This window comes from Pantherophis guttatus, chromosome 2 (assembly GCF_059756535.1).
Source record: "Pantherophis guttatus breed Tessera chromosome 2, ASM5975653v1, whole genome shotgun sequence".
Taxonomy (NCBI): domain Eukaryota; kingdom Metazoa; phylum Chordata; class Lepidosauria; order Squamata; family Colubridae; genus Pantherophis; species Pantherophis guttatus.
In genome coordinates this window covers 93,846,022-93,873,441 of record NC_142064.1, presented here as the reverse complement: position 1 = coordinate 93,873,441, position 27,420 = coordinate 93,846,022, and the positions used below count along the sequence as shown (strand labels likewise).

General features: G+C 37.8%; 1 protein-coding gene across 1 annotated transcript in view; it reads left to right on the top strand.

The window, feature by feature from the left end:
* DNAH6 (dynein axonemal heavy chain 6) overlaps positions 1 to 27,420 on the top strand; it is a 174,552-nt gene that overhangs the window by 73,916 nt on the left and 73,216 nt on the right. Inside the window, exons 43-49 of the mRNA XM_034410708.3 lie at positions 7,722 to 7,868; positions 7,970 to 8,043; positions 10,198 to 10,352; positions 11,932 to 12,163; positions 21,072 to 21,224; positions 21,845 to 21,985; positions 22,546 to 22,788. Coding sequence (XP_034266599.2) covers positions 7,722 to 7,868; positions 7,970 to 8,043; positions 10,198 to 10,352; positions 11,932 to 12,163; positions 21,072 to 21,224; positions 21,845 to 21,985; positions 22,546 to 22,788 — 1,145 coding nt within the window. The remainder of the gene's footprint in view (positions 1 to 7,721; positions 7,869 to 7,969; positions 8,044 to 10,197; positions 10,353 to 11,931; positions 12,164 to 21,071; positions 21,225 to 21,844; positions 21,986 to 22,545; positions 22,789 to 27,420) is intronic.

The window sequence follows — 27,420 nt, the reverse complement described above, 5'->3', positions numbered from 1 at the left end:
CTTAGCAACACCTTTATTTTCAAGAATAGCTCTTGAGTTCCACGTAGATCCCATAAGCATATCTGGTGGGGGGGGAAACCTAGGTGATTATATTAAAGTGTACCTCTCCCCCGCCATTTTATGTGAACAACAATAATGCTGTCAACATTCCAAACACGGATAGGTTTTTCATTAGTGTATAGAATCAACTTTATTTGGTAAACTGGTAAGATTGCGTCCTGCAGTCCTCTCTAGATAGGATTATGTGATTAATAATAAACATGAATTAGTAGTATTAATATTTCCCATATTTTGGTTTTGAGGCAAGGAGGTGCTGCTTTTCTGCCGAAATGCTAGCATTGTGGAATAGCCTCTCAGTGGAGGTCAAGCTGGCTTCCCCTATGCAGGGGGAAGTTTTTCAAAACCAAGCTTTTGCAGAGACCCTTCCCATGATTTGAATTGTGGTTGCTATATTCTATTTTCTTTTCATTTGCATAATTTCACTGTGTTTTTATTTTTCTGTGAGGACGTTTTACATGGTATTTTTATGTGAGCCTCCAAGAGTAATTTTTGATTGCCGTGGCATAGAAATATAATACAAATATTCCTTATACTATAAAAATCCTTGTGCAGTTGTTTTCTGTGTTAGACATGACATTCTGTACAATGTTTCCAATAAGATAGATTGGTGTTTGCCTTATAGCAAAGAATGAAAAGAGCTGTAAACTAAATAGGTGTGACAAGTGGTTTACACTATTGCTGTTCAGTCTTTTTCTGTTATGATCAAACCGGAGGTGGGTTTCAGCAGGTTCTGACCAGTTCTGGAGAACCAGTAGCAGAAATTTTGAGTAGTTCGCAGAACCGGTAGTAAAAATTCTGACTGGCCCTGCCCCCATCTATTCTCTGCCTCCCAAGTCCCAGCTGATCAGGATGAAATGGGGATTTTACAGTATCCTTCCCCTGCCACGCCCACCAAGCCACACCCACAGAACCGGTAGTAAAAAAAATTGAAACCCACCACTGGATCAAACCTAATATTTTCTAACATGCATTTACATGATTTTTTTTTAGAAATTCGATTGAGAAGTCAACTTTCTCCTTTGGAACATTCTCCTTTACTTAATAAAATATGAATTACTAAAGAAACAGGAAAATTGTATATTCTTTGATTATATTTATTTTAAAAAAATTAGCTTCAGGACTATTCAAGTGGAAGAATGATTTTATTACCGTAAATAATAGCTGTAGATACCAATTTTAAGCTAGTGTAGGAAAACATAGACTATAAAATAGCATCAAATTATTTGTGGGGGAAGTAATTTTCTAAATTTTTAATGACATTATGCAAGAAGACTGTTAACCTTATTTATTAATCATTTTAGGATGTTTATTAAAGTTAATATATTAAATGAAATTAATTACCTTAACAGCATCTGAATTTGGTTCGTGTATTCCATCCCAATAAATACAATATGTAGGAACGACAGTATTTGATGATAATATGAGAAACTGATAATAAATTTTTTACACAAAATTGGGTGATTATTGCAAGTTTTCCAGGGATAGCTTTTATTATCTCTGAGTATAGCTTAGTTTTTTTTTTGTGTGTGTCTTTTCCCATGTAAGATTGAGAGTATCTTGGTGACGTTTCGATGAGGTCCCACTCATCATCTTCAGGCTGGTGCTTTTGGCTTTGTGCCTGTGCAAGCAAAGCGTGATCGGAGCTGCCGTCTCTATAAATACTGGTGAGAAGGTTTGGGGTGCTGGCTTTGTTGCTGTGAGCGGGTTGGTAGCCTGTGTTGTTACATCTTGATTAGTTGATGGAGTTGATGTTTGCAGATTAGTCGGCTGTTTCGTAACATCCTGTGTGGGTGAGGTCCTTGATGTGTGCCCATTAGTCTTTTGTGTTTTAACGACCTGGGTAATGGGCTGGGTAGTTGATGTAATGTCCTGAGCAAATCGCTGTGAAGCCACATCCCGGGCTTTGGTTTGGCTCAGAGTTTGAGGTCTTGTCATGTGTTCATGGCATGTGTCATTTTGCTTTGTGTGGGGATCGGAGGGGGGTGCAGCAGCTGGTGATGCTGCCGTGGTCTGGCTTCTGGATGGTGGTTGTATTTCGTCTATGGGATGGGTTTGGGTTTGAATCTGGTGAAGATGATTGGTGGTGGTGTCATGTTATCTTGGGTCCGGTGTTAATCTTCGTGGCTGGGACTCGTTTGTTGACTAGGGATAGTTTCCAGATGTCCGGTAGGCGGGAGGTATCATCGCGTTTATTCATGTTATGGGGGTGTTTCTCTATTTCGATGGTTTCCATGATTATTCTCTTGTTGAAGTGTTCAGTTTTGGAGATTAATTTGGTTCCTTCAAAGTCAATTTCATGTCCTGTTGTTTTAAGGTGCTGGAAAAGGGAGGAAGTTTTTTCTTCTTTTCTGATTGCGTTCTTGTGTTCTGCAATGCGTGCATTTATTCTTCTGTTAGTTTGTCCAATGTATGTGGCTGGGCAGATTTTGCATGGTATTTCATAGACTCCTTGGGTTTTTTTTTTTTTAATTGAAAAGTTTTACAAAAAAAAAAGAATTCCCCCCCCCCAAATATTCCCCCACCCTTTCCCTCCCCTCCCCCCCAGACTTCCCAGAGCAAAATACAGGGTATTTCAATTAACAATCATAAGCTAAATTAACCTATCTATCCTCAGACTACTAAATCCCCCCCGAAACTTTAACTCCACTATAGATAACATAATACTTCTAATACTTAACGTTCATTCATAAGCTATTTGATATTTTCTTGTCTGATACTTATTTTGAATATAATCAATCCATCTTCTCCATTCCGATACGTATCTTTCTTGTGTATAGTCCTTCAAATACGCTGAGATTTTCGCCATTTCTGCTAAGTTCGTTACTTTCAGTCTCCACTCTTCAATAGTAGGCAAAAAGTCCTTCTTCCAGTATTGCGCTACCAACAGCCTTGCTGCTGATATTAAGTTCAAAATCAATTTAATCTCTAATACTGTACAATCCATCGTTATACCCAGTAAAAACAATTGAGGAGTAAATTTCAACCTTTTTTTCAGAATGTTCTGCATCACCCACCAATTTTTTATCCAAAATGCCTTGATTTTCTTGCAGGTCCACCATATATGATAATAGGTTGCATCATCACATTCACATCTCCAACATTTAGCTTGCAAATTCATACATGATAATTTTTTAGGATCTAAGTGCCATCTATAAAACATTTTATAAAAGTTCTCTCTCAAATTTTGTGCTTGCGTAAATTTAACATTTCTGACCCAAATCTTTTCCCATGTTTCCATCATCACTGGTTCCTGAAAGTTTTGTGCCCATTTTATCATACAATCCTTAACCAATTCCGTTTCTGAATCTATTTCCAATAAAGCATTATACAACCTTTTAATATGCATCTGACTTTGATCTCTAATCTGTTTCACCAAATTTTCCTCATTTTGCATAACACCAATTTTTTGATCTTCCCTCCATCTAGCTTGAAGCTGACCATGCTGAAACCAAGTATAAATTATCCCTTCTTCTTTTAGTACATCTAAAGATTTCAATTGCAAGTTACCCCTTTCCAAAAGAAGAAGCTCTTTATAAGTTTTTTGCTCTACACTTATATTTTCTATTGCATGTCTAGGATTTGCCCATATGGGTATCTTATAGTTTAACTTATATTGATACTTTTTCCAAACCCTCAACAATGCATTTCTAAGTATATGACCCTTAAACCCGTCGGCATTTCTAATGCATTTCAATGCATTTCTAAGTATATGACCCTTCGGCCAGGCAGTGCCGGCTGGCGACCCCCAGGGGGAGAGCCTTCTCTGTGGCAGCACCTGCCCTCTGGAATGACCTGCCCCCTGAGATACGCATGATATCAGACCTCCGGACTTTTCGTCAGGCCCTGAAGACACACTTGTTCCATCTAGCTGGGCTGGCTTGATCCCATCCTCTCAGTTTTTTAATCGAATTCGGTTTTAATTGGGTTGTTTTAAATTTGGGCCAAAATTATTTAATTGTTTTTTTAAATGTTTTTAAATTTTATATGCTATGTTTTATTCTGGCTGTACACCGCCCTGAGTCCTGCAGGAGAAGGGTGGTATAGAAATATAATAATAAATAAATAAATAAACACTTTATCCAATTTTTTTTTTCATATAACAGATAAGCATGCCATCCATATAACAAATCATAGACCAGTTGGAACGTCCCATCTGTATGCCACTTGTTGATTTCTCAGCTCATTTACCAAAAAGCCAAAATCCTTTCTACTTCTCAACATCTTTGGAGGGATCTCTTTCAAAACCACCACTTCTTGCCCAGCCACCTGAACCTTATTCTTGTAGGAAGCTTGTAAAATATCATTTCTGATCCTCCTGGTTGTAAAATAAATCACCACATCTCTTGGCAGCTGTCTTTGTCTTGCCAACCAGGAGTTAACCCTGTAGATTTTATCAATTCGGCTTGCCACCTCTTCTGGTCTTTCTTTAATTATCTCTGCAATAGCATCAGCACAAATATCCTTTAAATTTTCTTTGCTGTTTTCTTTCAGGCCTCTCAATCTCAAAGCAAATTCCATGGACCTGTATTGTAACATTACCAATTCATCATCCACTTTCTCTGTTTTGGTCATGACATCTCCCATTTTGCTTTCCAAATTTAAATTGGCTTCATTAATTTCTTCCACTTTCTCATCCAACTGAATAACAAGTTTTGACAATCCTGATACTGCAAAAATAATATCATCTCTTATTTCATCCTGTCTTTTTGCAACCACTTCTTTAGTTGATTTTATATCTCCTCAACTTTCTTTAATTTCCCTTCCTCAAGTACTGTTAAGTTATTCATTGCTGTGGCTTGATTATTCATAGCTTCTTTCATTGCTGTTGCTTGATTATTCATGGCTTCTTTCATAAACTCTTTGAAATCATTGAGAGCAGCCTCCTGACTCTGTGAATCAGCCGGAAGTTGTGCTTTCTGTGTCACCACTGACACAACTGGAGAACCTCCCCCTCCTTTAACAACTCCTGGCTTAACTTGTTTAGAAGCCATCTTTTTTTTTTCCTTTTTTAAAAAGAACTTTTTTTTTCCAAAGCCACAAAGTCCCTTGAACAACTTTAAAGTGCTTGTAATTTATAGTCTCTAATTTATCAGGCAAAATAGTCTTTTCTCCACAAGTTCTCACTTCCCAGCAGCTTTAATCCACTCTTACAATGCAAAGTTCTCAATAAGCACTTTCGTTTCTGACTTTCACTTTCAAAACCATAACAAAGACGCCATCTTCAGCCTCCAGCTCAAAGAAATTAAGTTTGAAACAAAGTAACTCCGGAGTTAAGCTCTGTTACTTTAAGGCTTGTTCTCCTGTTTCCGCTCTGCCTGTGCTTGTAATCAATCAAACTCACTTTTGACAGCAGGATTGGTCGTGGCGTCTGGCTCTGTTTGAAACAGAGTTGCCTCGGATCCGGAGCTTCTTGGTGGGCTGGCCAGGGAGCTCTCACCCTCCAAGCCTCTGGAATTATTCCAGAGGACTTTTGGGGAGCTCTACTCGCACCCACCGGCTCTCCTCTCCTTCTTCTCCCGATGGAGAGGTTTTTCAGCCACCAGACAGCCGATTAGCACTGTCAAAGCGGCTTTTACGAGACGGCGGGGCTGGCGGTCTAAGGAGACCGTCCATGACGCCTGCGGTGCCAACCGGAAGCCGACTCCTTAGTTTTCTAGCTGGATCTTGTCTTTGGGGTTTCTTAAGATGTTGGCTATTTTTTGGTCAGTGCAGAAGGCTGTCTTGCTATTATGTTTGTGGAGAATTTTGCTGATTTTATCTGTGGTGCCTTTGATGTAAGGGAGGAGGGCGGTGCCGTTGTCCTGTTCTGTGTCTCAGTTATATATATATAACTATATATAGCGTTTTTTAAACTACCTGTTCACCCAAACTGGTAGCTAACTACTGGTTCGCCTGAACTTTTTAAACTGCCAGTTCAACCAAACCAGTAGCTTTTATCACTACTGGTTCGCTTGAACCGGAGCAAACCGGTAGCATTTCACCCCTGCCTATGACCATTTTTCACACTTATGACTGTTGCAGCATCCCCATGGTTATGTGATCAAAATTTATATGCTTGGCAACTGGTTCATATTTAGGACAATTGCAGTGTCCTGGAGTCATGTGATTTCCTTTTGTGATCTTCTGACAAGCAAATTCAATGGGGAATCCAGATTCATTTAACAACCATAACAAATGCAATGATTTACTTAACAACTATGGCAAGAAAAGTTGTAAAATGGGGCAAACTCACTTAACAAATGTTTCACTTAGCAATATAAATTTTGGGCTCAATTGTGGTCGTAACTTGAGGACTACCTGTATAACCTGAATTCATCCAGTGAACTTGAATGAGAGATTAGGACACATAAGGGAAATGTTTTACTTTTATGTGTAGAATTTATTAGTATAAAATAGATACTGCTAGCCACTCTATTAGAGAGTTTTAAAATAATATTAGACAAACTCATTGGATGAGAATATGAATAATGGTTGGAATACGTTCAACATACTTCAAATGAATTAACCAAAGAAAAGGAAAAAAATACATTCCAGTTGCAAAACCTTTCCAAAAAATTTGACCAGTTTACTCAAAAATACTAATTCTTGCTTGAACTTCCCCTCAAGACATTTTGAAGAATTGCACATATCAGGTATCTATTTCTAGAAGTTAGGAGTGGATTCAACTTCCATTATTATATAATAATTCTTTTGACCTTCTGCCATGTATAAAAAATCTTAACGTTCTTAGATTTAAAGATTCAGTTGCTTAGTTTAACACACTAGGTTCTTAAATGTTATTACATGTAAAACACTCACAAAACAGATTGTAAAAGTACAATAAAACATAAACTATATTTGAAACATTACTATATTTGCTACATAGCTCATATCCCTTTGAGGTTATCCAGCCAAGAAAACAAAAACATGAGTACTGAAACTATCTTTATTGTAAGGTTACAGTAACAGAATCTTGAGAATCTGAAAACACTTCCCCCTTTCCTCACCTTTAGTTTCCAGAGAACTAGAGAAGGTTCCTTCCTCCACCCTCATTCTCTTCTCTGAACATTGACTAGGCTGCAGTTCTTCTTCCTCCTGTCTCCCAAGGCAATTCTCACAGACCAATTACAGAAGTGCACTGCAATCAACACATGAAAGAACTGACACTAATCTGATTGTCACACTGAATGACAATTTAGTGATGAATTTCATCCCAATTCAGGGATGAAAAAGAAGGCTACAGACGTTGAACATAACTAGGAAAGGCTTGCTACACCAAGTCATGATAAACTGTGTCTTGCCATGATCTGAGGCAGCATGCCTCTTAATTCCAGATACTGCAGAACATGACCGATGATTGTTACTATGTTCGTATTTTAATTGTGGGCTTCCCTTCAGTAATTGGCTGGCCACTCAGAGAAAAGACTTCTGCCGTAGCTGGGCTTTTTGCCTGATCTAGTATAACTCTTTCTGTGTTCTTTTGAATACCTTAGAAACAGTAGCATGTTGCAGAAAAATATTTACTTGCAAATTGCATTTATAATAATCTGTTGTCATAGCTAATCACAAATTTGCATAGAATAATAGTTTGATGTTGCAGTTATCAGTTGGTGAATATGTACATATTTTTAAAAGTATTGAAGATTGCTTGTTGTGTAAGTAGCATTTGTTTTTCTATACAGGTATACTGCAGTGTGATCCAATGTCAGTTCGAGATCAGAATCAGATATTTAGACTATTCTGTCATGAGTGCCAAAGAATTTTTCATGACCGTCTCATCTGTAATGAAGATAAACAATATTTTTATTCTATGTTAAGCGACATGGCTAGTAAGAATCCTTATTTAATGTATTTGTGTATGTCTGATTAATTTTTTATTCATAAGCATTCTGTACTTACAAATCAGCAAACCAATTGTTTTAATTTGTAGGCAAATATTTTGGAGTTTCAATTGACCCAGACTCATTTGCATCTAAACCTATCTTATTTGGAGATTACATTAAGGTGAGCATACTACCAACATATATAGAATCATAACTTTAAGATTAGCTTTATTTTTTTATTTTAAAAATGTCCCTCTGAATCAGCCTTTCTATGGTCAAAGTTGATTTACCCTTTTGAAAGGTGTATGAATTTCAGCATCCAGTATTACAATAACTATCTTAATAATCAGACTTTTGCTGCTGGCATTCAATAAAACCATGACAGTGTTTTTAGATCAATAATAGAGAGGCTTGAACAATAATACAGTATCTTATTTTACAATCAATTTATTTTCCTGATCTGAAAAAAACATTCAAATTCTCAAGTATAGTCCAAATGCAGGCCTTGAAGGGATAGTGGAATATAATCCAGTAAAAATTGAAGAAAATCGTATGTACTGAGATATTTTTTCAAATATAAAAAATAATAGACCCCAAAGAGTGAAAAGGCAAAAGTGAAGTTTAAAACCACTCTCTCTGCCAAATCTCTGTTAGTTTGAAGACATCTGTTATTTTTTTACATGAAAAATCTACATAATTATTAAGTATTAGAATGGAATGATGCCTAAGCTTAATAACATTCACAGAATTCCTTCCCCCCCACAAATGATGGTGTCTCTTTTATTGAGATGGAATATTCTTCAATTTGAAGTGTCTGTTAGATTTTCTGGAAGTGTCATATTTAGGAATAAATTCTGAGCCGCTTTCAGAACTGACAGATCAAATCAGTGCAGAAAGTAAACAGCTGATCAGCAGATGGCCATGGCACAAACATATGGAGTGAACATGTTGATGGTTTTCTTGCTCCTTTGCTTTGGAATAGTTCCTAGAGTAATCTCTGAGGCACTGGGTCTCATTTCACTAAATCTATTAATTAAATATTTACCTATATAACTGATGTGAGTCATTAAATTGAATTTACTTTTAGTTTTATGAAGGAAATGCCCTCAATATGCACAGATATTAATTATAATAAGGATACAAAATTGTTTTAAGTGGTAGTCCTCATTTTGTCATTTTTTTTTTTTGAAGAACAATGCTTAGGACCCTGAGAAGATTTGTGGACCTCCTGGACTTCAAATCAAAACATAGATCTGGTGTCAGCAAAAAACATGCACTAGGGGTTTTTTTTTATATTTTCCCAAAAGGCTAAATTCTAGACTTCAAAGAATTTTTTAGATGTATAGCCAAGGAAAGGGAGACTTCCCTGCTCCAGGCATCTTCTGGAAGCTTATTTATATACAGTATATCAAATAGAGAGTCTCACTGCAAATTTGTAAGATTCATTTATAACAGTTGACAGCATCAGTAGGTCATGGACTTAGACTATAATTTCTGCTTGGATGACAAGGGGATTAAAAAAGCATACTTTCATAATAAGAATGTCAGTTTTTTTTCCACCAAGAAACTATATATGTACATTTTCTTGGAAGTTATCTTCATAAACAAATAAGAATATGAAGTTACATTTGTAAAAAGAAAGCCTAGAGAGTGACAGATATGTATACTGCAAATATACGTTTTCCACCACTGAGCTTATCAAGCTGAAAAGGAAAAACAAGAAAACAAACAGAGGTTAAAGTTAACCCCTTTGGAAATGGTTTAGATAGATCATTTAGATTTAGATAGTTGAAAATGTAAACATCTAAAAATGATGTATTCCCATCTGTTCATTGCTGAGCAATGGATCAGTAATCACCTTGTTGAGTCCTCTTTTCTTCCATATTCAATCAGCCAGGGAGTATCTTATGACATATTCCAAATTGCCTTGAAGGATGTTATAGTTGAAAACTAGGATATGCATTCATTCATTAATAAATAAAATGCTATGAAGTTTAAGAACAGAAAAAAGGAGATGGTTCATTGAACTAACTCTTAACTTGCTATAGCGTTTCCCATGAATCCATGACAGGGAGTCAAAAACAAGAAGAGGATTCCAGTGCACCTACTTTCACAAGGAACCATCTTACCCCTAACATTTTAAGTTAATTAATAGATCCAGGAGGTGTGACAAGCTACTTTTCTCTCTGCATGCTTAATTTTGTGTAATCTCTGTCAACCTTGTTTCACTCCTGTCATCTCATCACTATATTTCTTTGATTAGTGTCTGTTCTCAATTGTCATTAAATTATCATTTCGTTATATTCATCTGATTTTTCTCAATGGTGCCATGTAGATTGGAATAGAGAAAGCTGAACGAATTTATGAAGAGTTACCTGACATGGAAAAGATTATTGGAGTTTTACAAGACTATCTTGATGATTACAATATAACAAGCTCTAAAGAGGTCAAGCTGGTATTTTTCCAAGATGCAGTAGAGCATGTTTCAAGGTAAATAATTATCATTGATTTAGTATTAATATTATATATACATTATTGAATATCAAGTATGTGAAATATATGACATACCTTTGTCACATATAGGTAGTCTTCAGGTTACAACTGCAATTGTGACCAGGCTTGTCATTTCCAAATAATGAGATAGTGAAAACTTAATAATTCAAGTCCTTAGCAAGGAACAAAGAATTATTAAGGTATCATCTGAGTATATAGGCAGTTCCAAGCTGTTTATATTTTTGTAAAATTAAAGTGTTCAGGTCTGATAAATTCAACATTCCTAAATATCAAGGGTATCCTTTTTTTATCCCCCTACCCTTCACATACAAACAGTGGACGTATCTAATACTCCTGCTCTCTCTTTTCCCTACAACAACTTTTCTACATCTTTCTCTAAGAAAATGACCAGGCTTAATCGCCCAGCTGGCTTTTATGCCTAAGGGAAGCCTAGAACTCAGAGTTCCTGAGTTCCAGAACAATTCCTTTGTCAAAGTGAACCAAAACTAGATCATATACATAGACAATACATACTAGAGATATAGCGCTCCTTCTGCCTTTATTTCTTGACTTTTAAAATATTCTATCTTGGTTTTTACTTGGCTCCTACTTTACTGATATTTTTATAGTTTTTAATTTTTTACCTGTGAACTGCTCAGAGTGACTCTGTGAGTGAGATGGGCAATATCTAAATTTTATTAAATATAATTTATATTTCTATATATCTAATCTATCTCATTCTCTCTATCTCTGTCTCTATATCATCTATAGTTATAGCTAACTAGCTAGCTATAAACAAACCAACCATTAGGTCAGTTTCCAAGCAAGCAAAGACAAGCTCACTCCAATATGTGAACCTAATTTTATGTGTCCTCCATATTCTAGGTAATGTGACATTTGAATAAAGTAAGATTATCACCACACCCTGTTGAAATCTAAAAATATTCTACAGAGATTGCAGAAAGACTCATAATATTTGGTTGGAGAGCACTGAAGAGTAGCAAAAGAATAGGAAAAAGATGCATGTGTCAAAAATGTAGAAAGCACTATTTAAGTCATATCAAAAGTAAATATGATACAAATAGTTAAAATATAAAACCAAAATAAGTCTGTAAGAAACAGAACTAGAAAAGACATGGTATGCAAATAGGGCAAAGAACAAAAAAGGAAAATGCTAGTGAGCAACCTATGCCATTGAAGCCATCAATAGGCCTTGTACCAAAGTAAAACAAACCACAAATTCATAAATCAGAACAAGTTTGGTGGTGATTATATTATATTTCATAAACTTAATTCTGCCTAGTCAGAAGGGGTAACCAAATCTAACACAGGAAACTGTATTGAGATTTTTTGCCATCAAATTTTAGTTATGTGGGTAAGGGTGATTCCTGAGCCACAATAAGAGGGTGCTTGAACCAAGCTGTGTATTGTAGTCATGTCCTGAGAGAGTATTAAAAGAAAATTCCTCTGCTTCAATTCCTGTACATACAGTATGTCACGGATGAATATGGCAGAATGGTGTCTTTACTTTTGTAAGTTTTATCAAAGTCAAATGTCATTTCAATTTTCATCCTAGAATTGCTCGGATGATTCGTCAGGAAAGAGGAAATTCCCTCCTGGTCGGTGTTGGAGGCACAGGGAAGCAGTCTCTGACTAGACTTGCCTCTCACATTTGTGGCTATAAATGCTTTCAAATAGAACTAAGTCGTGGCTATAATTATGACTCTTTCCATGAAGACCTTCGGAAGCTATACAAAATGGCAGGGGTGGAAGACAAAGACATGGTTTTCCTTTTCACAGATACCCAGGTATGATATAATAATATTGAAATTCATTTTGCAGATAAAGCACTATTAATATAATGAAATGCGATGTGATTTATGTTATGTTACTTTTGTTTGTGCAGCTAAAGCACTTCAGAAAGGGAATTTTAAATGTCATTCAATGTTTAAAGTTCAGATAAGACACTGAAAGTAGATGCACTCTGCTAGCACAGGATGAACATAAAATTTGGCTTCATTCATGTTTCTGCAAGATGTGGGCTGTTGTTTCTTTGTTTGTTTCTTTGTTTGTTTTTGGTAATGCAGGTAGACCTTGACTTACAACAGTTCACTTAGTGACCATCCGAAATTACAACAGCACTGAAAAAAGTGACTTATGACCATTTTTCACACTTATGATGGTTGCAGCATCCCCATGCTGCAACCACATTTGAGGTGTTAGATTTTTAATTGTCTATGGGTTTTAGTTGGGATTTTAAATTTAGGCCAAAGTTATGTAATTCTTTTAACAAATTTTAAATTTTGTATTGGGATGTTTTTATTTTGACTGTGCACCGCCCTGAGTCCAGTAGGAGAAGGGCAGTATACAAATTTAATAAAATAAATAAAATAAAAATAAATGATCAGGTGATTTACAGGTGCTTCACAACTGACTCACCTTTATGACGGTTGCAATGTCCCGGGGTCATGTGATCCCCTTTTGCAACATTCAGACAAGCAAAGTCAATGGGGAAACCAGATTCACTTGACAACTGTGTTACTAATTTAACAACTGCAGTGATTCATTTAATAAATGAATCTTACCACCTTTAAAGCGCTCCATGGCTTAGGACCTGGTTATCTACGGGACCGCCTACTACCACCAATAGCCTCCCACCGGCCAGTACGCTCTCATAGAGAGGGACTCCTCCGGGTGCCGTCAGCCAAACAATGTCGGCTGGCGACCCCTAGGGGGAGAGCCTTCTCTGTGGGGGCACCTACCATCTGGAATGAGCTCCTCCCAGAGATACGGAGGATCCCGGATCTGCGCACCTTCCGCCGCGCTGTGAAGACCTTTTTATTCCATCAGGCGGGCTTGGCCTAATCTCTTCCCTTTTTAAACATGTAAATTTTAATCTGTTTTTAAATTATTGTGGTGTTTTAATTTGTCTGGGCCAAAATGATTTAATTTGATTTTATCTGGTTTTTTAAATTTTTTGTATCTATGTTATTTTATTGTTTGGCTGTTCACCGCCCTGAGTCCTTCGGGAGTAGGGCGGTATACAAATCAAATAAAACAAATGTGGCAGGAAAAGTCGTAAAATGGGACAAAACTCAACAAATTTCTCACTTAGGAACATAAATTTTGGGCTTAATTGGGTTGTAAGTAATTGGATCATAAATAAGGACTACCTCTATCTGCCTTGTGATTTTATCCCAGATACCGGTATAAACTGTGGCAGGCAATGAAGTTTGCTAGCTTTTGGTGAAAGGTAATTCAAGGCATAGCAAAGAATTCTCACTCTTCATTCTAGGAATTGTAATGGAAAGTGATAGAGGGACCTAGCTAGTAATGTACAATTGCAAATTAGGAAGATGTACTCATTTATGGCATGAATAAGAATGCTTAGCTACTTGAGAACTTGCAACTGTCTGCATGTGAGTCACTGCTGGATTATGACACTCCCCATAAAAGTAAAAAGTGTCCATAAATTACAGAAAGAGAAAAAATAACACTATAAGAATCCATTGACATGCCTAAACCAGTATAAAAATACAAGAATAAAAATGAGGGCAAAAAACCCCCAAACAAACAAAAAGGAATACACTTGAAATGAAGCTCATGAAATGTTATATCAGGACGTTGTTTTCAACAACAAAAGTGACAACAATTTCCATGGCAACATTAATAAATGATTGAAGTGTGGAATAACATGGAGTAATTGTGGCTAAAGCAGTGATGTAAACAGTGTTTGATACAGTAATTTGAGCATTTAAAAAAAAACTACTGTATTTTTCGGAGTACAAGACGCACCGGAGTATAAGACGCACCTACCTTTTTGGGTTGTTGTTGTTTTTAAAGTTTTTTTTTATTTTTTAGACAAACACACATATAAACATACAATGTATTTTCTTTGAACAGAGTATTTGGCTGCTACACAAATTTAAACAGTATTTAGTCATTTCAATTAAATGTACAATTTCTATATTTCCTTTTTGCCATATTTATTCCTCGTTTATTTTTTTAAAAAAACCAATATTACCCTTCATTCTCATCTCTAATCTTAATCAAATTCAATTTTCCCTTCTATTCTATATTATACCCCTTCCCATTGTCATCTATTTTTATATCCATCCTCACATTGGTTAATTATGTAATATTACAATTGTTTAATACAAATTCAATATTTTAATATAATTCAATAAGTTATATAACTATCTTTTTTTGTATATTAATCAATATGAACATGAATATTCCAATTATTTCCATGCAATCCAATTTCTTACAAATCAATTAATTATATTTACCAATAATAATAAACCAAATAATTTTCCCCTCTTATGTTACTCATTTTCACATCTTAAACTCTCCCAATAACCCACAGAGTTTTGCCCATATAATCCTCCAAACAATATATAATTAAAAATATTTCAATCATTACAATTTCCCTAATTAAATTTTAAAATGTTATAGCTGTTATCCAAGCTACTACTTAATCCTTTTTACTTTCATCACCATATACCATTAAAGGTATTTCAATTGTTAGTTTATACTTATTCATATTTCTAAAAAAAATAAAAAAATAAAAACTTATCATTGTCTAGATTTCAAAAATACAAAGACAAATATTCTAATTCTTATTAATTTCATTTTTACAATCATGATTTCCCATTTATTTCTTACTACTATTCATATTTCCATTCTAAATATCTATAACATTTTTCTCTTTCATTTCTTTTTCTTTTTCTCCCTTCTCATTTTTCTTTTTGCTTATTTCTTTCACCTTTTTTTCTTTTGTGTTTAAAATCTTGAACTCTCCTCTTTTGCCCTAAATTTCCCATTGTTTGCAACCTACCTTTTTTTGGTGAGGAAAAAGAAGAAAAAGAAATCTCCCTGTCTCTGCCTAATTTTGCCTCTGTTCAAGCAATTTAGGTCTTTGCAGCAAGCAACAGAGCCCTGTGCAAAACAGCTGAGAGCAAATCAGCTGAGAATCAGGAGGCCAATCTAATCAAACTTGTACTAATTGGCCTATGCTGAAGCTGAAACGAGCTGTTTTTTTCTTGCTATTTGCTTGCAAGGAGGTACCTAAATTTTCACCCCCTTTTAGGGAGGAAAAAGATGCATCTTATACTCCGGAAAATATGGTAGATATATTGAAAGGGCATGTTTAAAATAGATATTTGTGCCAGTATTAATTGATGAATAGAGGATAGAACTGAACAAATGTTACCATGTTACATGAATAAGATTCTGTGGGTTTACATAATTCTCATACCTTAAAAAATTGAACCAATGAGGAAAAATTATAGAAGAAGTTTGGATGGTAATACTGGGAACAAGTGAAAGATGAAAAGGGGAAGGCCAGGAGAGATCCCAGTCTTGCCTTATTTCTGGCATGAAATGCTTCCAGGACTCCTTGGGTTGCATCTCAGTCAAAACCCAGAATCACAAAAATAGTTGAGAGGTTTTTTGGATGAATTATGAGCAGTCTCAAATAATTTAGCAGTGTTTCTCAATCTTGGCAGCTTGAAGATGTGTGGACTTCAATTTGCAGAATTCTGGGAGTTGAAATCCACACATCTTCAAGCTGCCAAGATTGAGAAACACTGATTTAGCAGAATGTCTGGAATGTGAAGTTATGTTTGGCTTTGAAGGAAAATATATTGATTTGCTCTTAAGGAGCAGATTAGCATCCCTCCAGTCCATAAGAAAACTCTAAAACTACCCAATTCACTGTTCTCATATTTAGTTTATCCAGTATCCGTTTTTTAAAAAACCAATTCTGTAATGTTGTCTGACCACTCAGGCTTAACCTCACTAGGGACTGGGAACTCAAGAGATAAACATTCCCTCTGTCTGCCTCCAAGTTTTAGTTTCATTCAATTTACAGTGATACCTCTTATACCATACCTGAGCCAGGAGTTAACTACCAACACCCACACATACAATTTTTATTTTTGAAAACTTATTTCGGCTCTGTGAATTTTCATAATGGCCATTCTCTGCAGCTGCTGTTAGTTTCCCCCATGACTCCCTGCACTCGCCTTGGAATAGCCTCCCCTCTCATAATCAACTCCACCACATATTTCCAAATAATGGTGTGCCTCCAGTAATTTTAGACGGTTTACACATTTGCTGCCTGAAAGCAGCAGGAGGGTCAATTTTCACTCAGCTTGAGAAACAATACAATAAAAGACTGATAAAGATGTAATGTTAATCAAAGTTAGGGAATTGTTTGCAAAAGGCTCGCTCAAGTTCTTGTCTCTATGGCTGCTAGTTCTCCCCCCGCCCCCCGAACAGCACAAACACATATTTGCTTTACTACATTTATAATTTTATCAGGTTGTTAAATACATTTTCACCTTTTCCATACAATAGTCTCTCCGTTATTCTGTTCTGGCTTTTTTTAATTTATAAAATTGTTTGAAATTAAGAAGTTTGATAAATAAATAAATGAATAAATAAATGAATAAATAAATAAATAAATAAATAAATAAATAAATAAATAAGTCTATTACCTGGTTTTTTATAAACACACACACACACACACACATATTGTATATAAAGCAATAATAAGCATTATTTATCAAGATATATCATGACATTAAGGAAGCTCTCTTCATTCCTAAAAACAATTCCATTTTTCCCCCAATTGTTTCATTATAGAATCCAAATAATACATTGTAGAATAGAAATAAAAATTAAGTACAGTGGTACAGAATGAAGAAGAATGTAGTAGAAGAGTTTGACTACATTAAAAACTGGAACCTGTTAACATTGAGATTATTTCAGTAGATCAAACTTTTCAAAGTTTTAAGTTTTCAAGATTGGTTACTCGATCAGATACAATATTAGTTGAACTGCATTCAGGAATGCTTAGGCTGCTATTCCAATACACCCACTTCACATAAATCACATTTAATAGGAGAATTGGAACTGCCATGAAATAGCCCAGTTACTGTGAGATGGTTGGTATTATTTATCAAGCATTTTTCTTTTTTTAAAAAAGCATTGATTACCACTATTAACAACATTTTAAGTTTGATGCATATCTACCTCATTTAATAGCAAGGAAATCTCTCCAGTGGTATGTAAAATTTAATTAAGATCAGCAGGCTTTTCCTGAAAGTTTTTATCAAACTTTGGAGGATTAGGATTCTAAACTTGATACAGTTCCTTATATCTTTCTACTCTTTGAAGCATAAAAGTCCTTTGAAAATGTAGTTTTCATCAGGATCAGATAAATATCAATAGGAGGCATTATACTAAATTTGTATAAGCTGTTAATAGTGTTGGTAGGATGATCAGCAAATTCATACATTTTATCATTTTTGGTGATAATGCCCAATTAGTTTTTTATTACAAAGTTTTTGAAGAAAATCACCCCACAATCTTTCATAATGAATCCTGCTTTTAATTATCCACATTTCCTAAAGCATAGAAATTGATGCAGCAAAAGTGATAGATTCAATTCCTGTCGTTAGCTGCCAAATTTACTATTGCAATATGTTAGAAAACTAAAACACAACTTTAATTAGAGCAACGGTACTTAAAAATATCTCTCTGGCTGAAAATTAACACAACAATAAAGAGCTTTGAAAACCGCCACAATAAATTATGATTCTCTAACTTTTACTGCTATTTATTAGCTATATATTGACAGTGGTTTTTCTAATAATGTAATCTGTATCAATGTTGCTCTGGTTACCAATATTGAATTTGGGATATTTCTCTTTCTTCTTTGAATATCACATGCATCAAATCAAATCTTCATTATGGTGATAGATCATCATGAATATAGTCACCAATTGTTTTAGTTCATCATTGTTATTTTTGTTTAGTTTTTGCCTTTTCTTTTACTCTGTGAAAGAAAAAAAATGGAACTTGCATTAAATACTTCAATTGTGTGAAATAAATATGTGTTTGTTTATTAAATTTATATGATGCTTATCTCCCCAATAAGGCAATTCTGTGTGACTTATATAGATCATACATAATTTATCATTGTTAATCAGGCATGTTTTAATCTCTTTATCTCTTAACACCCAACAATAATAACAATTGATAAACATGCTGGTATTCATGAAATTAGTTTCATTGGTCAGGGTCATGACCAGTTACCCTAACCAATGGTTTCTTCCATTTTCTCAAAAAGATTAAATTCTGGCCTAGATGGATTTATTTCATAGAGTTTGAAATCTGAACTAAATCAGTATCCTTTCTTAACTGGAGCAAAAGAGATGATCATTAGGACATACTGTATGCTATATGCAATAAGACTGCCAAAGGCACATCATCTGAAAATGTTAATTATGTATCATGAAATGGAAACAGCTTAGTTATCAGGGAACAAATTGAATAACGAAGCCACCCTATAGCAATTGATTAAACATTATAGAATGATTATAGAATGATAGAATTGTAAAGAGCCATTAAATCAACCCTTTGCTCAGTGCAAAAACACATCCTAGACAGATGGCCATAGAGCAGGGGTGTCAAACTCACGTTATCACGGTGGCATCACGTGATGTATTGGGACTTTTGTCCCCTTTGCTAAACCGGACATGGGCATGATCAGTGTGTGATGCATCCAGCTCATGGGCCAGGAGTTTGACAGCTCTGCTGTATAATCTCTGTCTGAACACCAGTGAAGGAGAACTCATCACTTCTTGAACTAATTTGTTCCACAGTCAAACTGCTCTTTCTTTCTTTCTTTCTTTCTTTCTTTCTTTCTTTCTTTCTTTCTTTTTTGACATTCATTTGGAATCCTCCTTCTTGTAACTTAAATCCATATTGTGCACCCTGGAATGATAGAAACAAACAAATGTGACAGTCTTTCAGGTGTCTGAAGAAGGTTATGATGTTCTTCTTCTGTCATCTCTTCTCAAAGCTAAATGTGGCGAATTCCTTCTGTCAGGTTCAAGGATCATCAATAGCATTCCCTTATGCTGCAAAATATTCTGTGGTTTAGCCTCACAGCAAAACAACTTACTTCCCGTGAGAAACTTACTCTGGGATCTGATGGACTGGTTTGATAACTGGTTTCGGCATGGGGGTTACTCAAAGTCCTTACTAAAGAATGTTTAGTGTAGGAAATATATTTTCAGGGATATATTTGAATCAGATTAATTTATTAACTGAAGCACAAATTGGTTTATTGCCAGCTTTGAAGGAAATAGAGGAGGCCTAAAAAAACCTGTGCAGTTACAATTGCTTTTAAGAGATATGTGCAAATTAGAATATGTATGTAAATGGACACCGCAGTCAGGTATTCCATGAGATATAGCCAGCACAAAATATTTGATTAGATCACATACCTAGTTAGGTCAATGCAGCTGTTGGGGTGCAACTATAAGGTAATGGGGCAGGACTACAAAGACAATGGGTTTTTGAGAGAACTAAAGGCAGGATTCTGTGATTGTAGTCTGTCCCCCCAAGGGAGTTAATTTCTTTTGCTTTGCCAGAGCTCTGTGGCCTCCCAGCTTATCAGCATTTCTTGGCCTTTTCTGTGTTTGATAGCTTAGCTGACTATTTTAGTTTCCCTGGGAACGTATATTAAAGTAGCAATTTTTAGCTTAATTTCCCCAAATCTCCATCAGGAAACAATTTGTTTGAGAATTTTTACTTCATCAGAGATAATTTAACAAAAAGGTATGAAAAATATTCCAAACAAGTAAAATATTGAGATAACGCACAGAATCACTAAAACTTGGATACTATGTACTAGTAGATAAATCCTAAAACAGAGTTACTTTGAGGTAAGGTGGGTGGCCTATTAATTTAATAAACAAACAAACAAACAATAAAAATACAATTTAAACTTAATCCAGCAAAAATTCATAAAAATCTTACTCAGATGAACATAGGCATGGAATTCTAAGAAAAAACATCTGTTGCTTTTCTGCATGTGCCTTTCTTTCTTTCTGCATCCCACTCTCTTTTCCCTTATTTTCTAGTAATGTTTGTTTTTCTGAATTTGAGTGACATATAGCATTAGGAAGATACAATATAGAATATTTATATTCTGTGGGATATTGTGGTACACTCTTCTACTTTTTACTGTACTGATTTAATGAAGCAGAATAAAATTTGGCAATATTATGATTATTCAGGGAATCTTGGTTCTGTTGAAAATATAAACTTCTCTTAAGTATTTGGATTGGATTTAGCGAATTTGTGGTAGAAAGGAAATCAGTAAAATTGAACTATCCAGATTTTTAAAATGTTGCTTAAAACTTCCTTATTTTTCTAAGGACTTGACATTAATAAGAAAAATTTAGATGAGGTTAATTTTTCAGTCATTATTTATGTTCAGAAGTAAGCCCTATTCAAGATAAATCAAAATAGTACAAATTATCAGTCTTGGATGAACAATCCAACAGTTCAAATAACATGCTGAAAAAAAGGAGACATCTGTTCCTCTGCTGAAAATCTCAGATTTTAGCAGCAATGAAAGGTTTTATGCTCATTAATACTGCAGTTTTTTTAACAACATATTTTGGATTTAAACATCATGTGGGGAAATGCTTAATGATTGGCTTTTTATACATGACTTAGGAAAGACAAATTAACAGTAAAGCTGAGAAGAAAACATATTTTAGAAGTAACAGCATCTGTTTCTAGTAACGGGTACTTGTTCTCTTTTTCCTTATTTTGTACTAATGTTTGGTTTCTGACTTCTTTTTTTTTTAACAATATAACTTTTTAAATACCTGATATTTATAAAACCTTTAGATAGTTGTAGAAGAATTCCTAGAAGATATAAACAATATTTTGAATTCTGGAGAGGTACCTAATCTGTTTGAAAAGGATGAACTGGAGTTTGTCATGGCAGCTACTCGACCCAAGGCAAAAGAAGTAGGAATAGCAGAGGGCAACAGAGATGAGGTAAGATATTATAAATACTACTTTACATGTATAATTTAAATCCATGTTTATTATAGATATTTAAATGTATCAGCAATTTATATGAATTAGAGAGGTATATAAGTAGTCCTTGACTTACAACCATTCATTTAGTGTCCATTTGAAAATTTTAATGGCACTGACTTATGACCATTTTTCATTCTTACAACCATTGCAGCATCCCCATGATCACATGATCAAAATTCAGGCACTTGGCAAGTGACATGTTTATATGACAGTTGCACTATATCGGAGTCATGTGATCACCATTTGTAACCTTTCCAGCTGGCTTCTGACAAACAATGGGAATTCACTTAATGACCACATGATTCAATTAACAACTGCAGTGATACACTTAACAACTGTGACAAAAAGGTCATAAAATGAGGTAAAACTTACTTAACAACTGCCTTGCTTAGCAGTGGAAATTTTGGGCTCCGGTGTGACTGTAAGTCCAGGACTACCTGTATTTAGGCTTAGACTATTGCTTCTTGTAGTATATCATTCTCAGTAACACAATCTGTCTAAAAAGTGGATGATGGCAATGATACTAATAATTATGTTTACTTTCCATCTCCGAATTATAACTTGTCTTTTCTCAGGTATTTCAGTACTTCATTAGTCGAGTCCGACAGAAGCTACACATTGTCCTGTGTATGAGTCCTGTTGGAGATGCTTTCCGAGCACGGTGCCGAATGTTTCCCTCCCTTGTGAATTGCTGCACTATTGACTGGTTTGTGCAGGTAAATAATTCATCGAAGAATGTTGATAAGATGTTAAATAATTCATGATTCTGTTTCAAGGATTGCTACTTTCCCATCAAGTTTACTTTTTTCTATATCCTGCACCATTACATTTAACCTATAATTTAAGTACAAGTTAATATAATTTTGGGTAATGGTCAAATATTGGCTCTTGATCTTTCTCACCATTCATGGCTTTTGAGAAAATTCTTTTATATTTTATAGGGAAAGTAGAAATATCTCTGCTAAATATAGTAGTAACTAAAAGGAAAATATACTTCAATTGTCAATTTTCATTAATGTTTTCATGGGTTACAAGTGGAATACATTAGTATTTCTTACCAATTCCATAAATCATAAATTAAAGCAGCTGCCTTATGTTCATGCCATATGAAAGTAGGATATTATATTAATTAATTATTTTAATAATGTCCTCCACTTCCTTTTAATCTTTCAGTGACAATTCTGCTGAAATAATTAGAAAAGAAATGGTTTGTGTATTGCATATATACTTCAAGAAAGATTATTTAGCTAGCCATTTTCTCTTGTTTTTTCCCCAGTGGCCAAAAGAAGCACTTCTTTCTGTATCAAGAACTTTTTTTATGCATGTTGATCTCGGAACTGATCGAATGAAAGAGAAACTTTCTGTAATGTGTGTAGACATCCACATGAGTGTTACAGAGATGGCAGAGCAGTATTATGCAGAGCTCCGACGACGATACTACACAACACCAACTTCCTATTTAGAGTTAATCAATCTTTATTTGTCCATGCTTGCTGAAAAAAGGAAGCAACTGGTTTCAGTAGGTTGATCTTTATTAAAATAATAATGGAATTAAGTATAAGAAGTATGTTTTATATTCTACCCCACTATTGACATACAAACAAACACTTCTTTCTATTGTTCTTTGTAGTGAAAATATTGCTATTCAGTAGTAGGAGTGTAGGTATAATTTCTATCAAATTGGCTTAAATATAACCCCCATTCAATTTATATCTAAATTCAGCATGATTGTATAAGAAATTCAGATGTCAACATTTCTGTCTCTGAATAAGGCTATCTGCATTAAGGAAAAACAGGTATTTCTCCCAGTAGGCTGCGGAGTGGGTCAGGAGTGGGAACGATCCAGCTGGTCTGCCAATCACTGAGTCGAATATTTTCGGCCACGCCCTCTCTTGCCTCTCTCGTCTCCAGTTTCTTCGACTCAGTGGAATCTGACCAGTCACATTTCTGGGTCGCTCTCACTCTTAATTTCTGCTCCAAAACCGTCTGTGCCTTTCTCAAACAGTGAACTGCGTTGTGCGTGCAGGACAATTCAGTTTAAGGCTGGAAACGCCGCCGCCGCGCTGCCGCTATCACCACCCGAATCGCGGCCGCCCACGCAGCGCTTCTCAGCTGGCCAGCGCTAGCGTGTTGGCTATTTGTTTCAAGCGATTTGGCCGCCCACAGCAACCCGCCGCGCTGCCGCTCTCGCCGCCAGAATTTCGCCGCCGCCCACGCAGCGCTTCACAGCTGTTCAGCGCTAGCGTGCGAGCCGCCCTCGGCGATCTCACCGCAGGGAGATTGCGGCGCGGACCTTTGCCGCCGAATCCTTTCGCAGCTGACAGGCGCGGAACCGCCTTAGTGGACCATAACAGCGCCAGGTAACGTTCCCTGGGGTCTTATTAAAGGCGGTTGGTTTCTTCCAGGGGAAAGTCAGGCCGCCATTTTGAGTTGGGATTAACGGCTACACACTGCCCGACGCTAGCTTAAAGGCGCGAAAGTGTTGCGGCGGCCATTTTGAGGGCTTAGAGCGCAAATCTCCAGACGCGTCAAAGCCCTTTCTCCTTATAGCGGCTACTGGGCACAGATATCTCCCCAAGTTATGGCCTCACAGGAGACCGATGGCAAATCTTGCCATGGCCACAAGGCCTCTGCCAAATCTTCTGGGAAAAAGTCTCAATCTGATTTGAAAGACCTCCACCGTAAACAAAAGGCACAGGAACACACAACAATGGATAGGGATGATGAGGAGCCTATTTCACCTAGTACTCATTCTGATCCCCATGACCACGACTCAGATGAGGATTTAGATTTAGCTGGGGCTCTTTCTCCAGAAAGGCCTGATCATGCCTCTACTGTTCCCCCATCTCCCAAGAGCCAGTCTAAAAGGGATCCCTTTGACTGTAAGGTAGTGTCACGCAAGCCTTCTGGTTCTTCACCAGCTGCTGCCTCTGGCTCATTGACCTTGGAAAATCTTCCGCCTTCAATGCAGCATCTGATCGCCACTGCCATATCTCATGGGATTGCTGAGGGCATTAAACAACATGGCCCTGCTTCTGTTGTTTCTGGAAGTCTGCAATCCAGGAGAACTCGTGTTTCCCCTTCAGCGAGTCTTACTGGGTCCCCTGACCGTTCACCCACACGATCAAAGGATAGCGCAGACTTAGGCTTGGAGGAGGAACTCCAAAGGGGTACAGAACTCTCTGACGATGAGGGTGCCCCTCAGGATGTTCCAGCATTCACTGGGCTGTTCCCACAAAGCCTATTCAAATCGCTCTTACGCAAAGCCAAGATAACATCAGGCTTATTGGACCCGTCCCCCAGCCCTGCCTCTACTTCTGCTGACCATGGCATTTTTACAGAACCAGTTACTGAGCAGCTTTTCGTGCCAGCACCGAAATTATTTACAGACGTCGTCCAAAAACAATTTACAAATCCAGCCTCCCTGCCAACACCCAGTGGGACGGATCGGCGAAATTACAATATGGATCCTGCGCTCACTACACTCTTGCAGGTACCTTCTGTAGATAGCCCTGTAGCTGCCCTTGCATCCCCATCGCCTTATGTCTCGGGCGATTCCTCTGAAGGCCTTAAGCCAGAGGATAGAAAGTTTGATTTATCCTTCAAAAAGACGCACCAGGCTTCGGCCTGGGCAATACAGGCTGCTTCTGCTGCCTCTTTCTTTTCACGTTCCTCTTTACTATGGCTCAAGGAATTGCAGGACCGTTTGCCATCCCATGAGGTCAGGGTCCATCAGGACCTTAATAAAATAATTGCAGCAACGCAATTTGTATCTGATGCTACGCTCAATGCTTCTAAATATGCCTCTAGAGCAATGGCAGCTTCAATTACCTCACGGCGACTGTTATGGTTACGCCAATGGCCGGCTGACCTCAAGGCCAAGTGGCGGCTTGCCGCTAGCCCTTACACTGGGCCTAAGTTATTTGGAGATGTCCTCGATCCTCTGTTGATTGAGGACAAAGACAAGAAAAAAGTTCTACCGTCTACCACTAGACGGGCAGACCGAAGGGCCACCCCGTACTACCGTAAGCCATTTTATAGACCATTCCATCAGGAGGGTTCTGGCCAACGCCAATTTTCTCAGGGTTCCTTTCGCCAACAGGAAAGGGGCTCCTTTCGAGACAAATCCAAATCCTTTGGACCCCCAAAACAGTCATTTCGTGGAACTGGCGGCCGCCAGTTCCGACGACAAAAATGACTCGCCACTGAATCCTCCCGTCGGGGGCAGGCTGAGCCTCTTTGTAGACAAATGGACCATGATCACCACCGATCAATGGGTCCTCCATACTGTCCAATTCGGCCTTCCATTGGAATTCCTTTCCAGCCCCCCGACACGCTTTGTACCATGCCCTGTCTCCAACTCCCATCTCAAGCGCAGCCTCATGGAGCTAGCCATTCGGCATCTGTTGGACATAAAAGCAGTGGAGGAGGTGCCCCTCAACCAACGGAGACAGGGATTTTACTCAATCCTATTCGTGGTTCCAAAACGCTCTGGGGGCTGGAGAGCAATACTAAATTTAAAAACACTAAATTCATATCTCGTCTACAGGAGGTTCAAAATGAACACTCTGAAGTCAATTCTTCAAGGGATCAGGCCCGGGGAGTTCCTAGCCTCCATCGACCTCTCCGAGGCCTACCTACATATCCCGATATTGCCAGCCCATCGGCAATTCCTAAGATTCAGCTACGCGGGGCGACATTACCAATATCGTGCCCTACCATTTGGTCTGGCATCGGCCCCGCGGAGCTTTACCAAGGTGTTAGCAGCCCTAATAGCTCACCTAAGGTCTGTTCCAGTACGACTTCAGGCCTACCTGGACGACATCTTGGTCCAGGCTCCCTCCTTCTCAAGGGCTCAGGCAGACCTACTCTTGACCGTTCAGTTCCTTCTGGAACACGGCTTTCTGGTCAACTTCCCCAAGAGCCAGTTGCTGCCTCAGACCTGTCTAACTCATCTCGGGGCAGTGATCGATACTCAGAAAGGACAAGTATTCCTATCCCACGAACGGAAGCAGAAGCTTCGGCTGATGATCCACGAACTTCTTCTAGAACCATCGGTGTCCAAACTTGCTCTTTCCAAACTGTTAGGAAAGATGACATCGTGTATAAACATTGTGCCATGGGCTCGGCTACATGCACGAAGCCTACAATGGCTACTATTGCCGTACCAAAGAGCAAGAAATGCCACTTCCAAGTCCAAGATCAGAGTTCCCCTGACAGTCAGACGATCACTTCGCTGGTGGCAGTCCCCAGCACTGGACAAGGGCTGCACATTTCTGGACATACATCCGATAGTCATCACAACGGATGCAAGTCTACAAGGGTGGGGAGCACACCTGGGCCGTCAAGTAGCCCAGGGACTCTGGTCACCTCAAGAGACACAGCTAAGTATCAACCTGCTGGAACTCCGTGCAATTCGTCTAGCCCTGATGGCTTTTCAAAGAACCATTCAGAGTCAACACATATTGATTCTGACCGACAACGTAGCAGCGAAAGCTCACGTGAATCGTCAGGGAGGGACACGGTCCCGACAGCTACTTCAGGAGGCGCTTCGGGTAGGACGGTGGGCGGAAACTCACCTACTCTCCCTAAAGGCAGACCATATAGCCGGCAAAGACAATCTTCAAGCGGACTTTCTAAGTCGAACACAGGTAGACGCATCGGAATGGCGTCTCCACCCCGACCTCTTCCTGGAAATCTGTCATCGGTTCGGGACACCTCTAGTGGACCTCTTCGCGACCACGGCGAATGCCCAACTTCCTCGATTTTTTTCTCGATACCGGTCTCTGGGTGCGGAGGACACGGACGCCCTCCGCTGCCCTTGGCCGAGGGGGCTCCTCTATGCCTTTCCTCCAGTGGCAGTGATCCCACAGTTGATACGACGAATCGTCGCCGAGGAGGCCGAGCTCATCCTGATCGCCCCCCATTGGCCACGAAGGCCTTGGTTCTCGGACCTGATCGCACTTTCAACATCACGACCATGGCGGATTCCCCCGGACCGGGTAGTGCTCAGTCAGGGGCTCGTCAACCACCCGGAGCCCCAATGGCTCAACCTGACCGCCTGGCCCTTGAAGGGGACCTCCTGAGGTCTGCATCCTACTCGGAGGACGTCATTGGTGTCATGCAAGCAGACAGGAAGCGGTCCACCATC